Source organism: Danio rerio, chromosome 22, assembly GCF_049306965.1.
Source record: "Danio rerio strain Tuebingen ecotype United States chromosome 22, GRCz12tu, whole genome shotgun sequence".
Taxonomy (NCBI): Eukaryota; Metazoa; Chordata; class Actinopteri; order Cypriniformes; family Danionidae; genus Danio; species Danio rerio.
This window is the reverse complement of record NC_133197.1, coordinates 21,525,001-21,544,066: the sequence shown is the minus strand read 5'-3', so window position 1 is coordinate 21,544,066 and position 19,066 is coordinate 21,525,001. Positions and strand designations below refer to the sequence as shown.

Sequence of the window (19,066 nt, the reverse complement as noted above, 5' to 3'; positions counted from 1 at the left end):
AATCGAGTTTTGAATTCACAAATTGGATTTGTATAATTTTTAATATAGTTTTAAATTTGCGAATTGGATTTGTGTATTTTTGAATCGTGTTTTAAATTTATGAATTGGGTTTGTGTATTTTTTAATTGTTTTTTTAACTTACGAGTTACATTTTTTTTTTAACATTTTTGAATAGTGTTTTGAAATTCACAGTGTTTCGAATTCATTCATTTTTCATTTTTAACAAATAAGTTTTTTCCCATTTGAAAAAAAAAAATAAGACAGTAATTTAAAGTAAATACTACAGTGTTTTTTAACCATACTATAGTAAACTATAGTATAATTGCAATATAAAAACTATAAAATAATTGCAAGAGTGACACAGCAACCATACTAATGTAGACAAATGACCCAATACTGTAGTTTTCTATAACTATAGGGCATAATATACTACAACACACCACAGTTCACGGTAGTAAAAAACAACAGTATTTATTCATTTCACTATAGCTAATAATGCGGTATACTGAATCATTCATTAACAAAGTGTTACTATAATATGTACAGGATAACAGTATTTGCTATTGTTTGGTTTACAAACACTACAGGCTGTCAGGTAACTTACTATAGTATTTTTTCATGTGTGATACTTTTTATGAGATCTTTTTCTGTTATTTTCCCAGTACTGCGTTGCTGCTAGAAGGTCTGTGTAAAACAAATGCCAAAAGAGTTAGTAGTTCATTTGGCTGTGACGACCCCTCATAAATAAGGGACTAAACTGAAGGAAAATGAATGATTCTGTTATCCAATTGTGTTCCAGTTTCAATTGGGAACTTCTGCTAGGATAATCATGGACCAAATGATAATTTATAATGTGTGCTGTCCCTTTAAGAGTCGAATGTGAGAATATGTGGAGGAGAAAGAGTTGTAACAGTCCCGTTCTTAAAGATGATTTCTTGTTGCTGACTGTAGAGGAAGAAAATGAGGGAGTCAAGGAAAGGTCTGAGCTAGGGGGAGTGAAAAGAGAGAGAGAATTTGGAGAAAACAGGTTTGTTTGAGAGAACTAGGGCTTCTTTGTGCACTTTTTCTCATCTCAGTCCAGTGCGCTTCCTGTTTGGCTAGCAAAACTGCAGCGTTGCAGAAAACGAAGTGTTTGAAGTCACTGATCTGAGGGTGGTTTTGCTGTCCTCCTCACAATGATGAAAGTTTAGAGACGGACAGTTGACACTGGATGCACGCCAAATGTTTTGGGCCAATTCAGTAACGATCGGCATCCAGAAGGATGCTTATTATTGCAAATTTAAAGGAATAAATCAGCCAAAGATGACAATTCTGTCATCATTTAATGACCCTCTTCTACAATACCAGTCAAAAGTTTTTTAAAGCTTTTAAATGAAGCCTTTTCTGCTGAACAATTTGCCAAAAATACAGTTAAAACTGTCAAATTGACTTATTATTAGAATTTGTAACAACTGTTTACTTATTGAGTGCTCCTTCAGAAATTCATATGATCTTCTGCTCAAGAAATATTTATTATTATTCTTATGATAATGATTATAACGAAAATCGTGACAAGTTGCCTTTCTAATGTGCCATTAAATATGTGTCCACTTTCATTTATTAGGGAGACATTAAAATGTTCAAGATTAAAAGTTGCATTTAATGTTAAAAAAATATTTATTTTAAATAAATGCTGTTATTTTTAACTTTCTTTTAATCGAAGAGTCTCAAAAAGTCATTATTAGCATGATGACTTGCTGTTCTGTTATGATCAATCTTTATTTTTTGCCCCCTGCCTCAATTATGTGGAAAAAAATTCAACATTGATCACAATGGATGAGAGAACACAAGGGAAAACAAGGTTGCTGTTGGAAGTTTTGTTAGTGAGGCCAGCAGGGGGAGCTCAACCTGTGGTCTGTGTGAGTCCAGATGCCCCGGTAAGTGAAGGGAACACTATACTGTCAGTGAGTGCCGTCTTTCAGGTGAGACGATAAACCGAGGTCCTGACTCTCTGTGGTCTTTAAAAATCCCCTGGCACTTCGTGTAAAGAGTAGAGGTGTAAACCCGGTGTCCTGGCCAAATTCCCTCCGTCAGCCCTGGCCTCCCAATCATCCCCATACACAGAATTTTCTTTATCACTGTCTGTGGTGAGCGCACTAGCACTGTTGTCCTGTGGCTACCGTCGCATCATCCAAGTGGATACTGCACACTGGTGGTGGAGTGGAGAGACCCCACTCCACCATAATATCCAAGAGGAATAGATAATAAATGCATTGATAAGAAAACAGTTTAGATCAGAGATGCCCAAAGTGCGGCCCGCGGGCCAAAGTTAGCGCATTGTAACCTTTGATTTGACCCACCATCCCATCTGAGAAGAGAGTGAGAATGATGGAGAGAAGTAGGGAGAATGTCTTTGAGATCGTCATTTCTGATATGATGTAAACTTTTTGTTTGTTTGTTTGTTTGTTTGATTTATTGCTGAGCTACAAAAAGGCAAACTAAAATTAAATGTTTTAAATGAATCTAAGTTTTTAAAATGTAAATGCTGTCACTCGATGGACAGAGGAATATGAAGAAGATATCGGCAAGCGATTAAGGCAAAAACTAGTGTAACGTCATTCTGTTATAAATGAGGTTGTTTTTACTGTGATAAGTTCATTATAAAACGTGACGGAAAAATATACTGTAATAGTTAACATAAAGCAATGTTTTCTAGTTTTTTTTTGATATTATTAAATAAATAAGGAAATTGCACGTATAAACTATGTTTACCTTTGGCCCACTAGCCTCAAATTTGGTTTTTGGCCCTTTATAAGGTAAATTTTGGGCATCCCTTGTTTAGATTGTAATGACATTTCACAATTTTACAGTTTTTACTATAGTTTGTATCAAATGAATCTTGCAAGCAGAATTTCCTATTTAAAAAAATAAATGAAATAAAAACATCTCTTAATCCCAAACCTTTGACCATCGGTGTATCTTTTCCACACAAAGACCTTTCTATATGAAAAAATAACAATATTTTCCTTTAAAATCACTTTCACAACAGTCAAACTGGCATCATGACGTTCGGGTTCGAGACACTTGAGAAATGCTGACATTTGATGTTATTGACTTTCAACCCAAAACCAGCAGGACAGTGAACTATTCGTGAACTTTGCACAACCTTTAGCGTTTTGTTGAAAATTTATGTGTGTGTGTGCATGTGTGTGTGTGTGTTTATGCTGTATTTTATGTCTCTGTAGAGTAAATCAGTGTCGTCGACTGACAGTCAGGCGGTGGAGGATCGTCAGGGTCCGTCAGGGGTTTATTCCTCTCAGGCCGGTGGTGATGCCAAACGGAGACGCTGTGAGGAAAAAGACATTCTGCAGTCCCACTACGTAGGTCACATGACAATGATACAATGATGATGTCTTTTCACTTTTCAAAATGGCAAAGCAATTGTGTTTGTGTGTATATACACTCAACGGCCACTTTATTAGGTACATTCATGTGCTTATTAAGGCACATTTCTAATCAGCCAATCACATGGCAGCAACTCAATGCATTTAGGCATGTAGACATGGTCTAGACCAGGGGTCACCAAACTTGTTCCTGGAGGGCCGTTGTCCTGCAGATTTTAGCTCCAACCCTACTCAAACACACCTGAACCAGCTAATCAATTTCTACCTAGGTATACTTGAAAGGTGTGTTGAGGCAAGTTGGAGCTAAACCCTGCAGGGCACCGGACCTCCAGGAACGAGATTGGTGACCTCTGGTCTAGGCGATCTGCTGCAGTTTAAACTGAGCATCAGAATGTGGAAGAAAGGTCGTTTAAGTGACTTTGAACGTGGCATGGTTTTTGGTGCCAGACGAGCTGGTCTGAGAACTGAAGAAACTGCTGTTCTACTAGGATTTTCACACATAACTATCTCTAGGGTTTACAGAGAATGGTCACCATACAACAGGGCATATCTCAACCCAATAGAGCACTTTTGGGATGTGGTGGAACAGGAGATTCGCATCATGCATGTGCAGCCGACAGATCTGCAGCAACTGTGTGATGCTATCATGTCAATATGGACCAAAATCTGAGAATTATTTCCAGTTCCTTGTTGAATCTATGCCACGAACGATTAAGGCAGTCCAGCCTGGTACTTGTTAGGTGTACCTAGTAAAGATGTGTTTATGTATGTATTTATATATATATATATATATATATATATATATATATATATATATATATATATATATATATATATATATATATATATATATATTGTTCTTAAAGATGTTAAGAAAAAAAATGTACATATATATATAACTATATTTTGAACTATGAGTAAATTAAATTTAACCAAATATTGAAGATTTTAATCATATTAAAATACATACATTTGTAATTTATATTATATTATATTATATATAATATATATTATATATTATATAATATATTGTATTATATTGATAATTATAGAAATCTTTTTATTAATGTTGAATGCATTATTTATTGATTAAAATATATCATTAATATAAAATGTAATTCTATCAATTCTTAGAATTTTAATGATACAAAAATACCTTTATGATGAATACATTTTTTTGTTATATTAACAAAATAATTTTAAAGTATATTAGTATTCATAGATCAATAAATACTGTAATAAACTATATTCTCATTTTACTCTTCTTGCTATGTTTTACTCCATTACACTCAACGCTGCATCATGTCTAGTGTTTATCAAGGAAAAGTCATACAATATGTGACCCTTCGGGCAGGTATGATTGAGGGAGGGGTGATGATGATGTCACTGGTGGTTGATGATGACTACTGGAACATCAGGCCAACGACCACATCAAAGGTCTGTTGCCATGGCAACTAAGTGCGTTGTCACCCCTTGATCCCCGGAGATGAGCGACAGAGGAGAGTGAGAAGAGTGTGAAAACCATGCCAAGAAGAGTCTGTCCTCTACCGCCACTGCTGCATTCACACACTTTGCAGGATTATTGTGCATACACACCACTAATACTAATACTAAATATGAGCAAAGACACTGTGAAGAAATGTTCTGTTTGCTTAAAACCTTAACAGAAAACTCTTACAGAGAAAAAAGAATTGCAAACAATGCAGTTTTGATAAAAACAAATATATTTATACACATTATTGTTTAATATAAACACCATTTATAAACAAAATTCTTTAATATAAACCACATAATGTTGAAGTTGTGCACAATATATTGAAACAATATCATTATCATAACAATAGTACATGCAATATCTTTATAGCAGAGAGTTGTGTTAAATGAAATATAATTTACGTGTCAGAAATATGTGTGTTGAGTGCAACGGTTGCTTAATCAAATCTGACCAATCAAAAGGGGCTGTATGGTTTTGATCCCGCCTCTACAGTAGCTGTTGATCTGCTATTGGCTAGAGTGGTCTGAAGATCGCTAAAAAATACTAATGAAGGGAGCTGAGACATGAGAGGAAAATCATCACCTTAGAATTATAAGGTTCTATCTGACATTTTTGTCAAAGTTGAGTTACTGACATTCTTATTAAATGAAAACTTATTTACATTATTGGATTTTTTTATAAGTTGTTTACATTTTCAAACTTTTATTTGAAAAACAAATGTTGCACACATATTGTTTTCTATATGGAATGCAAAAACTTTCAAGCTCAATATTTTAAAATCATTCAGAACGCAGATAGAACCTTACAATTCAAGGAGACGAAATGACAATAGCCAATCAGAATGAGAATATCTGTTGAGATCATCAAACATTTACAGTATTTGAAATTTTATGGGCCCTATCATACAATCAGCGAAATAAGGCGCAAGACGTGTTTGGCATGATTTTTTGCTGTTTTCAGACCAGTGCAACTGTAATTTTCACATTTTGCGCCACGTTGTTTAAAAAAGCAAATCCATTTGTGCCACTTTGTGGAATCATAGGCGTGCTGGTCTGAACAGGAGGTGTGATAGGGCACATTGTTGGCACGCTATTTTGAAGAACTGAAATAGACCGCGCTGTTGACCAACTGAAAGCTGGTCTAAAGTCTAATGGATGTCTTCAGCAAAGTGTGTAACACCTTTTTCTTACTTTACAAAAGTAAAGGAGTAAAAGTAAAGAGACCGAATGGAAAAGGCTCGTTCTTTATCCTCACGCTGCAGATTGTGTGTATGACTGTTTTTTCGGTAGTGAAATGTTCATTTTTTTGACTTACAAAGTCTGCCATGTTATTAGCAAATGCCCCATGACGCAACGCAACTGATTTTTAAGGGAAATGGGAGATTGGTCTGATTGGTTTATTCTCAAAACACACCCATAACTCCTTTAGAGAATAAGCACAACAGAGCGCAGACTGTATTTTTCCATCCTTAAAATAGCAAAAGTGGATTCAGACAAGCTCTCAATGCTTTTGCACCATGTGCTTCAGACTTTGTGCCTAGATCCTTTAAATGGAACCCAATATGTTTGCAGCTAGACATATGTTTTTTGCCTGAATTAGATATTATTATACATATTCATTTATATATATATATATTTTTTTTTTTCATTATCTTTTAATAAATTAATGACTTTTTAAAAATAGCTAATAAAAGGTCATTTTTTTAAAGGGGAAAGGTTATATGATAAGAAATATTGTTATCGCAATACTCAACAACAAATATCACATATATTCCCATTACTCTGCCGCTCTTATATATATATACTGTAATTGATTTATTTATTAATTAATCTCCAGGAATCACAGCTGGGGAATTTAAAAAGTTTTGGGGTCAGAAAGTGGCACAAAAAGGCTTTTTTATTTTATTTATTTTATTTTATTTTATTTTATTTTTAATTTTTTTGCTTAATATCTTGTACAAAATATCAAAAGTTTAACCAATCAAGATGTTTTGTTTTTTCTTCAGGGTGTTCTTTGCTCATATTACCACTGGTCTGATGTGTATGTCGTGTGTGTATATATGTTTCTGTGACTTTGTGTGTGTGTCGTCTAACGCTGAATTTCTCCTGCTTGTTGTCTTGCAGGACAGTGATGGAGACAAGAGCGAGGACAATCTTGTAGTAGACGTCTCGAATGAGGTCAGTTTACATGCAACGTTAAATGACATCTGTATGTACTTACAGTACAATGGTGCTGTCAACCTGTTTAGAATTTTTGTTAAATTGTTTTTATATAAATGTTTGTTGAAAGCCGAAATAAAGTTTAGTTTTTGTCTTTTGTTTTTTTGTCATTGTTTCATTTTGTTTATTTTTTGGGTTGTTTACTTTGGTTGGTTATTTACTTTTTTTCTCTCTTTGGTTTAAGATAGTTAGTTGTTTGATCCATTGCATTTTATTTTATTTTTTAAAATTTTTTAACTTGTCTTTGCTTTTTGTTTTAGATTGTGGCATTGTTTGTTTGTTTGTTTGATCTGGTTTGTTTTCAGGTTTTGGTTTGTTTTGGATTTCTTTAATTTGATTTTGGTTTTGCTTTGTTTTAGTTTTGTTTTACTTTGGATTTGGTGTCGGTTTTAGTTTAAGTTTTTTTGTGTTTATTTATCTTTTTGACTTTGTTGTTTTTTTGTTTAATTTTGGTTAGTTTGTAGTTTTTTGTTTGTTTGTTTGTTTGTTTGTTTGTTTGTTTTGGTTTTGTTCTTAGTTTAATTTGGGTAGTTTTTCCCTTTTTAGTTGTGTGTTATATTTAATAAAGATCACAAATTACAAATTTCTTCCAATTAACATATCAAAAGTATTTTTAGATTTTTACATTGACTGCTGAGTTACATTCAGAATAGGTTTTAAATTATTATTACTTGTCTATAAATCACTAAATGGCCTTGGACCTCAATACATTACAGATATGCTCACTGAATACAAACCTAATAGATCACTCAGATCTTTAGGATCATATAAACTTGAAGTTCCAACAGCTCAGTCAAGCAGGGTGAATCAGATTTTAGCAACTACGCCCCACGCTGCTGGAATCAGCTTCCAGAAATGATCAGATGTGCTCCAACAATAAGCACATTCAAATCAAGACTGAAATCTGTTTAGCTGTGACTTTACTGAATAAGCACTTCGCTGCGTCGAGACAGATTGCACTTTAATGTTTTTCTTTTCTTTTTCATTATCTTATAACCTATTTTAACACATTTTTATCTGTTTAATCTGTTTTTATTTTCTTACACTCGCCTCTTTTATTCCTGTTTATGTATAGCACTTTAAATTGCTACTGTGTATGAAATGTGCTATATAAATAAACTTGCCTTGCCTTATTGAGAACTTAATTTGGACAGCTTTAAAAGAAGTTTTCTAAGTATTTATTTTCTATTTTACACTCAGATTTCACTTAGTTCTCGGCCAAATATTGTCCTATCCTAACGAATTAAACATCAATAGAAAATGGAATTATTCCGATTTTAGATCATTTATTAATTTCAATTGAAAAACCTGATATTTATGACTAGTTTTGTGGCCGAGGGTCATATATTTAATTATTGAGTAATGTAATTTGACTAAATGTACTTACTAAATGGCTAAGGTTGGGATAAGGGTTAGGTTTATGGTTAATTGCTAGTAATTGTAGGTATTTTGTTTGTACTAATATAGTAAGTACATTGAACATTTGTTTCATGGACACTGTACAGCAAAGTGTGTTACCCATATTTTAGGCAATACTTGTCTTAAGCATGAATCATTTGATCATTTTTTCAGTATATTGTCGCAACAACACAAAAAAGCCTTTATAGACATAAATCAAAACACATATCAGTCCCAGCACTTGCTAAAGAGCAGACTCAGACCAAACCACTCATTAGCCATGCTTGGCATTGTGGTGGCAAGTCTTACGCTGACTTTAATCTTAATGAGATATTTGCATTCGACTACAGAAAAGCACAAGCAATTGCATTTCCTCCTGAAAAACTCCCATTCATTATTATTATTTCTGCGCCATTATCAGCCATTTCAAGGTAAAATGTTACAGCTCTGTTTCTCAATTACTGGATAAATATTGAACATCACTCATATTTATTAAACCGCATTCATTTGGTAATTGCTGATAATATCACACAGGCGAATCAGGATTGTTTTCTGCTGAAGTCATTGAAGGCTGTTCTGTGCTTTAATAATCATTAAGTGACCCTGATGCACAATTAACTCATTTAAAAACATCAAAACAGTTTGGATTCTTCCAACATCAATGAATAAATGGCAATGTTTGGTCATTTACTGTTGAGTAAACATGGCGTAATTAGAAATATGAGTGAATGGATTGAGACCTTGTTTATTTGACCTCCAGGGCTTTTTAGCTACGGAAAAATCTAAAACCTTTAAAAAAAAACGCTCACGTAAATGCACATAGAGACTTGGATGTCCTTGAATTTTTAATTCGGTTTATTTTTATTTACGTTTAATGTTGTTTTCTTGTTTTATGTTGGTGTGTTTGTTCAAATTCAGTTTGGTTGGTTTGTTTGTTTCTGATGTTGTTGTTTTTTTTTTTTTTTTTTACGCAATAGCTTGCTTTGTTTTGCTTTACTTTGCTTTGTTTTGTTTAGTTTTAACTGCATATCTAAATGAAAGTGAAATGCGCTCAGGATCTTGACCTTCCTTGAGTCTATTTCTTTGTTTTTGATTTGGTTTGTTTTGTTTTATGTTGTTTCACTGTTTTGTTGTGTTTCGTGTCAGGTTGGGTTTTTTATTTGTTTTGCCACTAGTTTGTTTTACCTTTTTGTTTTGATTTTACTTCTTTTAAATATGTTTCTTTATTTAACCAGGTAAAAAAAAACATTAAGATCGAGATCTCATTTACAAAGATAACCTGAAAAAAATATATATGTATATAGTTTAGTCTTTCAGCAATATTTATTCAGTTCATCTTTATTTCTATAGCACTTTTACAATGTTGATTGCATCAAAGCAACTTAACAGAAGTTCTAGTAAATTGAAACTGCATCAGTCCAGTTTTCAGAGTTGAAGTTGCGATGGCTTGAGAATGCTGAACGTCCATCATGGAGAAGCTGCAGGTGTGAGTAGGTCACCGGCAGGTGTTCAGGCTGGCCAACGGTATCAATTCGGAGACTTTTCTGTCACTAGGGTCTTTTAGGAACCCATACGCTTCACTCCCACTCTAGGATCATAGAGACCTCAAGTTAATGAAAAACAGACTAACGTAAGCGTAGATGCCGTTCAACTTATAATGTAATTTGGGAAGTACAAATACTATATCACAATATGTTAAAAGCGCGTACACTGACAAATGGATTGATGTTGTTTGGTGTATAGAACAAAATCGGGATGATCTCAGACGTTTTCAGTTCAAACTGAAGAATATTCCAGGATGAGGGGCAGCATGACAAAAAGCTTGCTTGCCTATTTCAGGGAAGTTACTTTATTAGGTAGGACAGTAATGAGAAAGGAAGCGAAGCGGGAGAAAAAGAGGGGGTAAGGTCGGGAAATGTCCTCTAATCGGGATTTGAACTCGGGACACCCTGAGGTACTACTGAACCACATGTCATCGCACTAACCACTAGGCTATTGCACCGATTTGTCTATTGTTTTGCTCTGATTTTTGTTTTGGTTGATTTAGGCACATATCTAAACTAAAGTATGTTTTGCTTTCCTTGACTCTGTTTTCAGGAAGCTTCCTCTCCGGTCGGCAGTGCTCCTCTCTCTCCTCATGGAAATGGACTGGATCGAGCTCTACCACTGAGGAAAGAGCTCCCAGGATCCCCCAGTCCCCCCACAGCCTCCCCGCCACACAGCCCAACCCCTGGCAAAAACAAGGACACGGCACAAGTACAACAGCACTTCACGTCACAGTACATCACATTCACTGGGGACATGATTCTTTGATGTTTGACGACCAGATGGAGCAAATATACTGTTGTACTCTAGTATGAAATATACAGCAGGGAAAATAAGTATTGAACATGCCAAGTTTTTTCCTGGGAATGATATTTCTAAAGGGGCTGTTGACATGGAATTAAACCAGATCCTGGTAAAAACCCCAACAATACAAACCTGAAACTGAAATGTATTTAATACTTTATATAAAAGGCTTTTTTTTGATATGGCAGCTTTAAGTTGTCTCTCATGTGGAGAATGAGGTCGCATGAAATGCTCAGGTGTGAGTTTTTTACAGACTCAACAGAGTGTAAATAATCTTGATGGTATCTCGTCAATCAAATCTGACCTTTATTTTGTATTCTCTATTGGATTCAAGTCAGGTGATTGGCTGGGCCATTCTACAGCTTGATTTTCTTTCTCTGAAAGCATTTGAAAGTTTCCTTAGCCGTGTTTTGGATCATTGATTTGCTAAAATGTCCACCCTGGTTTTCCTGGATCTTCATCCTACTGCTAATGTAGATGTTGGACTGAAGCAGCTAATATTCATTTACAACGTTGAAGGGTAGAGGGTTGATGAATAATCACTAAGAGATTTCAGCTGCTGTCTAGGCTTTTACTGCCTTTCTACACCTCCCTTTCTTCATGTGTTCAATACTTTTTCCCTGCGTCATTTCTTTTTAATACACATAACTTAATTGGTAAACTAATTAGTTTTGTTTTGCATATATGGATTTCGTTGGTTGTTACCAACATCCGGTGAGAATATCAAGTCAACACCACCTTTCCAAATGTGTTTTCTGAAAAAAAGGGTGACGTGTTCAATACTTATTTTCCCTACTGTATAAGGCACTTTTACTCATCATCTTTGTTTCTATAGCATTTTATACAGTGCAGATAATGTCAAAGCAGCTTAACGTAAAGTTTAATCACTGTAACATTAATATCTGTCTATCTATTTTATTGGCAGACAGAAAAATCTCAGTCGCCTTCCTCAAAATCAGGCAATTCCTCTCCCTCTCACCATGACCCTCTCACCCCTGGTCCACCCGGCCCACCGGGACCCAGCACGTCCTGTTTACGCCTGGTCAACAAACCTGCCTCCTCGGCAGACCCTCTGGGTGAGACGCTGTCTGTTTGAATGTGCAGTCAACACATGCTACAGCTCAATAAAAACAACTGTGTTATGGTGTATTCTGCAGCTCTGCGGAGCCCCTTAACCATGACGCCCGGTTCTTACCCAGCTCACTTTGGGGTGGTGTCTCACGCTGGGCTGAATGGAGAGCTGGCCAGTCCGGGCGGATTCGGAGGCTCACTCACCCTCTCGCCCCAAATCAGTGCTGCAGCCAGTGCCTACACACGCAGCCCTATGGTAACTGTGTATATGAGTCTCTCATGGGTCGTTTACAAGATAAGGTTTTCAGCCTAAAACAGGAAAGTCTTGATACATTTTGCCTGTTCGTTTACATGACAATGGACCCTTTTTACAAGACGCCTTTTAAGGTCATCATCCTCTGAAATCCTTGATGGTTTTAAATATTTAGATAAAATTGATATGTGTAGATTTAGTATATATAAAAAATAGATTTATATGTGTTTATGTACACTGTAAAACCCAACAATCATCTTCAAGTGTAGTTGACTTAACATTTACTGAGAGTTAATTCTACTCATTTGAAAAGAGTTTTAAACTCAGCGTTGAAGGTCATGAGTTAATTAAATACATCATTACTTCAACTTAAATGGAGTAAGTTCACAATTCTCATATATATTTTTATACTCATATTTTTTACTTAAATGGTTTGTAGCAGTTGGGTTCCTTAAGTGATTTGAGTTGCCTTAACTTATTGGGTTTTACAGTACTCTAATACGGGCAAGGTAGTGGCGCAGTAGGTAGTGCTGTCGTCTTACAGCAAGAACGTCGCTGGGTCGAACCTCGACTCAGTTGCCGTTTCTGTGTGGAGTTTGCATGTTCTCCCTGCCTTTGCGTGGGTTTCCTCCTTGTGCTCCAGTTTCCCTCACAGTCCAAAGACATGCGGTACAGGTGAATTGGGTAGGCTAAATTGTCCGTAGTGTGTGTGTGTGTGTGTGTGTGTGTGTGTGTGTGTGTGTGTGTGTGTGTGTGTGTGTGTGTGTGTGTGTGTGTGTGTGTGTGTGTGTGTGTGTGTGTGTGTGTGTGTGTGTGTGTGTGTGTGTGTGGATGTTTCCCAGAGATGGGTTGTGGCTGGAAGGGCATCCGCTGCGTAAAAACTTGCTGGATAAGTTGGCAGTTCATTCCGCTGTGGCGACCCCGGATTAATAAAGGGACTTAATTAATAAAGGGATTAATGAAAGTGCCTACATTTGTTTTTTAAAAATGCAGCTGCTGTTGTGTCCGTGTGAACACCAGAATACGAAAGTAGATTACAGGGAGGCGTAGATTAAAATCAAGCACAAACAAACACACACAAAAATGGCAGATTATGTGGTAGTGTTGGTATTTACTTAAAGTGTTGCCTAATGCTTCATCAGCAAATTGTGGATTATTTCACATCACAACCAACAGCGGAGACGCATCTTACACACACAGCAAATTCTATATACACACCAGCGTTAAGCCCCAATGGCACATTGTACTACAGCTACTGTTTACTAATAATGTGACAGTTCTTAATACTGACCTGGCATGCAGTGTTTTCGCGGATATGTATAAATGCAGATATTTATGAAAATGTTGTGTAGAAAAAGCTATGAATGTCCAGCGATTGCAACCCAGTTTTGGAAAACATCCATATACACTCTTACCCCCACATACACTATGCCCATTTTAGCTTATTCAATTCACCTATACCGCATGTCTTTAGACTGTGGAGGAAAAACCAGAGCACCCTGTGGAAACCCTTGCCAACATGGGGAAAACACACAAACTCCACACAGAAATGTCATCTGACCCAGCTAGGACTCGAACCCGTAATCCTCTTGCTGTGAGGCAACAGTGCTAACCACTGAGCAACTATGTTGCCTGGCTATGAACGTCATGTAGGACAAAGCTTTCCCTTTTTTGGCTACACCATTGTCATGTAAATGTAGCCACAGAGTTGACAGAAGCTTTTGGACTATCATTATGAACTTTAAGTTCTTCCTTTCACAGGTAGCGTATGAATCCCGTTCACATCTCAGGCCCTCAGGGCTGTCCTCCTCACTTCCTGGCTCTACTAGTGGCAAACCGTAAGTTTTTCATCTTTTTTTTTTACTTGCTTTTTGTAAGGGTGCAGCTGCCCAGCTATGGTCAGTGTATTGATTTTTAATGCAAAATAATGTTACTGTTGTTTGCTGTGCTTGTAATACAATCCCCGCTCGAGCCCCCGCTGACAGCCACAACAAGGAAAACACTTGAATTAAGGCAAACATCCTTAAGAAGGCAAATTATTGCTGCTGCCGCTGAATGACGCATACACAAACATGCAAACTTCTCATAATTATGTTGTCAAAGTAGTAAAGGTTGGAAATCAGCTCCTATTCTTGTTTTAATCGAGTCCAAAAACAGTAATAATGTAAATTAGTCCTGACCATTTTCCACCCTCCTTTACATGTAAACATATTTACATACAGTAAAAGTCAATTGGGTTCAAGTTACAAACGAAAAATGTCTTTTGTGTTTTATCCCAGAATTAAGATAATGATTTACTGAGTTTACTACCTCTTTAAAATTTTAACTATTTCCCGCCCCCAGTGCTTACTCGTTCCATGTGAGCGCAGATGGTCAAATGCAGCCGGTGCCCTTTCCTCCTGATGCCCTCCTCGGCCCTGGCATCCCGCGTCATGCCCGTCAGATCCACACTCTGAGTCATGGAGAGGTGGTGTGCGCCGTCACCATCAGCACTTCCACACGCCACGTCTACACCGGTGGCAAAGGTTGTGTCAAAGTATGGGACATCAGCCAACCAGGCAGCAAGAGCCCGATGGCCCAACTGGACTGTTTGGTGAGTTTTCATCATGTTCAACAGTTCTAAAAGTTTGTACTCTTCATCTCGGTTGGAATTAATGATCTACATCCTTTTGTCCAATCAGAATCGAGACAACTACATCCGCTCATGCAAGATTCTCCCAGATGGCCGGACCTTAATAGTTGGGGGCGAGGCCAGCACACTGTCCATCTGGGACTTGGCCACACCCACTCCACGCATCAAGGCAGAATTGACGTCTTCGGCTCCGGCCTGCTACGCTCTGGCCATCAGTCCTGACAACAAGGTCTGCTTCTCCTGCTGCAGTGACGGAAACATCGTAGTCTGGGACCTGCACAACCAGACACTCGTCAGGTATCTACAGCCTCCTGCTACTCCGATGAACCACATTTATTTCCCTCACAAGGTAATGTGATGTTCTTGTTTTGACCTCCACAGGCAGTTCCAAGGCCACACAGATGGAGCCAGTTGTATTGATATTTCTAATGATGGGACCAAATTGTGGACGGGAGGTCTGGACAACACTGTACGCTGCTGGGACCTGAGAGAAGGGCGACAGCTGCAGCAGCATGACTTCACATCACAGGTAATGAACATTTGAACAACTGAACAATTGCAACCACTTAAAACAGTCTAGAACCGGAGTCACCAAACCTATTCATAGAGATCTACCTTGCTGCAAATTTCAGCTGAGCAAACACACCTGTCTGTAATTATCAAGTGCTGTTTCCGGTCCTAATTAATTGGTTCAGGTGTGTTTGATCAGGGTTGGAGTTCAATTCTACAGGAAGGTAGCTCTCCAGGAATAGGGTTGGTGATCCCTGGGCTGCGCCTGAAGCCGCATACTTCCATACTATATAGTACGCTAAAATCAGTATGTGAGCCGAGTAGTATGTCCGAATTCATAGAATTCGAAAATCAGTATGTGAGAAGTACCCGGATGACTTACTACTTCCGGCGAGATTCTGGAGTCCACATCCCATGCATGCTGCGCTATCCCATGATGCCCAGCGAGCGAATTCATGAAGGGGAGTAAAGCGACGCAAATTTACGCAGGTCCGTCTTGTGACTATGTCAAAATGGCGGATGTAGTACGTCCAAATTCCTTTCATACTTTTCGCATTCATACTGTCCAGGACATCCAAAATCAACAGTGGCATAGTAGATGGGCACACAGTTAATAATCTACTATCTCTGCTGAGGCATCGCCTACACCTGAACAAGATCTACCACCACTCAAAACATTTCAGCTGCCACATCTTATTGCACACACCCTAGCAAAGCAATCACCCAGATGTAAAGAGTCCTAAAAATTCCAGTTTTTAGAATTTTTATAGACTAAAGTTACTTGTTGTCCATTTTTCCGTCCACAGCTGCACTTTCATGTGTTATATTGATCTTTTTATTGATGTGCTTTTATGTGCCTGCAGATCTTTTCTCTGGGTTACTGTCCTACGGGTGAATGGCTTGCAGTGGGGATGGAGAGCAGTAATGTGGAAGTGCTGCACGTCTCCAAACCAGACAAATACCAGCTACACCTTCATGAAAGCTGCGTTCTCTCGCTCAAGTTTGCCTACTGCGGTATGAGATTCACTGTGATGCATCGCTCTGCTCTTTAAAACGAACAACTTCTAAATGACTCTGTTCTGCCCTTGTATTCATGCGGGGCTTTCTTATTTATGACCTATAGAATATAAATGTTATTTCATTCTGTCTTATAAGTTAAAGGACGTGATTTGTTTCTGTTTCAGGGAAGTGGTTTGTAAGCACAGGAAAGGACAATCTTCTCAATGCATGGAGGACGCCTTACGGAGCCAGTATTTTCCAGGTTCGTTCTGTACCCGTATGACTTGCTTTCCAACTCACAAGACGAACACAGATGTTTTGACTGTCCAAATCCTGCAACAATATTATAAGACTGCAAAGACTGTTAGCATGTCAAAGTGGGTAGAGTCTTAGCGGAACCCTACTTTTTACTTAATTCAACATGGACTATTAAGAGTTAGTAAGAGTTAACCAGCTGGAATTAATATTTCTCCAGAAAGTTTGCTCTGGGCTTGGCAGGGCTGCCCTTTGTGATCATTTTTGTTCTTTATTTTTATGGACAGAATTTTTATGTGCTGCCTTGTGCTGTAGGGGGTCTGGTTTGGGGACCACAGGATTTCATCCCTATTATTCAAAGATGATATTCTTCTGATGGCTTCATCCTTCAGCAAGCACTATGGTGGTTTGCTGCCGAGTGTGACATGGCTGGGATGAAAATCATCACCTCCAAGTCTAAGGCCATGGTGCTCCACTTGTAAAAGGTGGTTTGCCATCTCCAGGTTGGAGGAGTTCAAGTGTCTTTTGTTCACAAGTGAGGATTAGATTGTCTGGTGGATCGGTGCAGCGACAGGAGTAATGCGGTTGATGTACCGGTCTGTTGTGGTAAAGAAGGCCGAAAGGCAAAGCTCTTGATTTACCGGTCACTAAATTTCTACTCTCACCTATGGTCTTGAGCTTTGGGTCATGACCGAAAGGACAAGATTTTGAAGACAAGTGCCCTAAAAGAGTTTCTTTCACAGGGTGGCAGAGCGCACTCTTATAGATAGGATGAGGAGCTCTGTCACACAGGAGGAGTTCGGAGTAGTGTTGCTGCTCCTCCTCCACATCAAGAGAGGTCAGCTGAAGTAGTGCGGGCATCTGTTTTGGAAACCTCCTGGATGCCTACCTAGGGAGGTGTTTCAGACATGTCTTACCGGGAAGAGGCCTTGGGGAAGACCCAGGACACACTGGAGGGGGACTATGCCTTTCGGCTGGCCTGGGAACGCCTCGGGAATCCCCTGGAGGAGCTGGAGGAAATGTCTGGGGAGAGGGAAATCTGGGAATCTCTCCTAAGACTGCTGCCCCCATGACCCAGCCCTGGAAAAGTCCGCTCTGTCAATCTTTTTCAAACTCAAACTTTTGAAGAATTTTTAATTATGTATGAAATTATGTCAAACTAGTTTGTTCTTTAAGTGTGCTTTCACATTGGAATCAATTGTCTGGTTTGTACTCTGGGTCAATTGGCCCCTCAAAATGAGTAAGCAAATGTATAAAATGTAACTAATTAATAATAATTATAGCAGCACATATTTGTGATATGGTCTGACTGCGTTATTTATATAGCAAAAAACATACCCCAGACACCAACCCCCCACCCCACCCCACCCCTGTATGAGTACAGTTTGTGGGTGCGCACCAAACATGCTATTGTGAATGGTGTCTTAATAGGAAAATGTCTTTGAATAAAGCTCATATTTAAAAGACATTACGTGAAAAATATTACAGTTTAGCTTAATATTATTTGGAAAAATGTCTGATTTCGTTTCTTTCTCTTTTTTTTTTCTAGTCAAAGGAGACCTCATCTGTCCTGAGCTGTGACGTGTCTCCAGATGACAAGTATATTGTAACTGGATCTGGGGACAAGAAAGCCACGGTGTATGAGGTGGTGTACTGAACGCAGACGCAAGAATGAACAAAGAACACCAAGCATGACACAATCATGGCCGACATCTCGGGCAACCATGGCTCTTTCATTTATGGTCCTTTCACTCCATCTGTTTCAGAGATAGAAAAAGGCTTTCTTCAAATTAGCATTCTACATTGTACATTTTGTAGTACATTGTGCTACATACTACATTTACCAAAACGTCCTGTATAAAAATGTAATTGTGCTCAAAGTGACCTTCCAGTTTAAAGCTGACATGAGATGGAAATTCGGCCAATTTTCCTAATGCATCTTAATCTTGTTGAAACCAATTTTAACCGATTTAATAACAAATAACCTGACCTTCCTGTCAAAAGACAAGCTGATATATGACCGACCTCTTCAATCATATAGTTGGTTTAAACCCCACCCCTTTCTGCAAACCTGCGTTAACATCTCTAATCAACAGCCAGTGGATTGATGTCTAACGATTTTTACTTAACAATACCAATATAGGCAGAATGATGGCTTAGTGGTTTGCACTGTTGATTCACAGCAAGAAAGTTGCTGGTTTGAGTCCCGGCTGGGCCAGTTAGCATTTCTGTGTGGAGTTTGCATGTTCTGTGTTGGCGTGGGTTTACGCCGAGTGCTCCGACTTCCCCCACAGTCTAAAGATAAGCGCTATAGGTGAATTGGATGAGCTAAATTGGCTGTAGTGTATGGGTGAATAAGAGTGTGTAGAGGTGTTTCCCAGTATTGGGTTGCGGCTGGAAGGGCTGCGTAAAACACATGCTGGAATAGTTGATGGTTCATTTTGCTGTGGCGATTCCTGATAAACAAGGGATTAAACCAAAGGAAAATAAACGAATGACTTT

The 19,066-nt window shown here is 38.0% G+C and overlaps 1 protein-coding gene across 2 annotated transcripts in view; it reads left to right on the top strand.

Moving 5' to 3' along the window:
• The window catches only part of tle2b (TLE family member 2, transcriptional corepressor b), a 117,095-nt gene that overhangs the window by 95,379 nt on the left and 2,650 nt on the right, over positions 1 to 19,066 (top strand). The window contains exons 16-27 of one of the 2 annotated variants that reach the window (XM_073937810.1): positions 3,225 to 3,359; positions 7,002 to 7,055; positions 10,593 to 10,751; positions 11,770 to 11,920; positions 12,002 to 12,171; positions 13,930 to 14,006; positions 14,512 to 14,761; positions 14,850 to 15,097; positions 15,182 to 15,329; positions 16,174 to 16,324; positions 16,495 to 16,571; positions 18,114 to 18,209. In XM_073937810.1, the coding sequence (XP_073793911.1) occupies positions 3,225 to 3,359; positions 7,002 to 7,055; positions 10,593 to 10,751; positions 11,770 to 11,920; positions 12,002 to 12,171; positions 13,930 to 14,006; positions 14,512 to 14,761; positions 14,850 to 15,097; positions 15,182 to 15,329; positions 16,174 to 16,324; positions 16,495 to 16,571; positions 18,114 to 18,209 (1,716 nt within the window). Of the gene's footprint in view, positions 1 to 3,224; positions 3,360 to 7,001; positions 7,056 to 10,592; positions 10,752 to 11,769; positions 11,921 to 12,001; positions 12,172 to 13,929; positions 14,007 to 14,511; positions 14,762 to 14,849; positions 15,098 to 15,181; positions 15,330 to 16,173; positions 16,325 to 16,494; positions 16,572 to 18,113 lie in introns of both variants that reach the window. The other variant, XM_005170536.6, reaches the window with a different exon arrangement.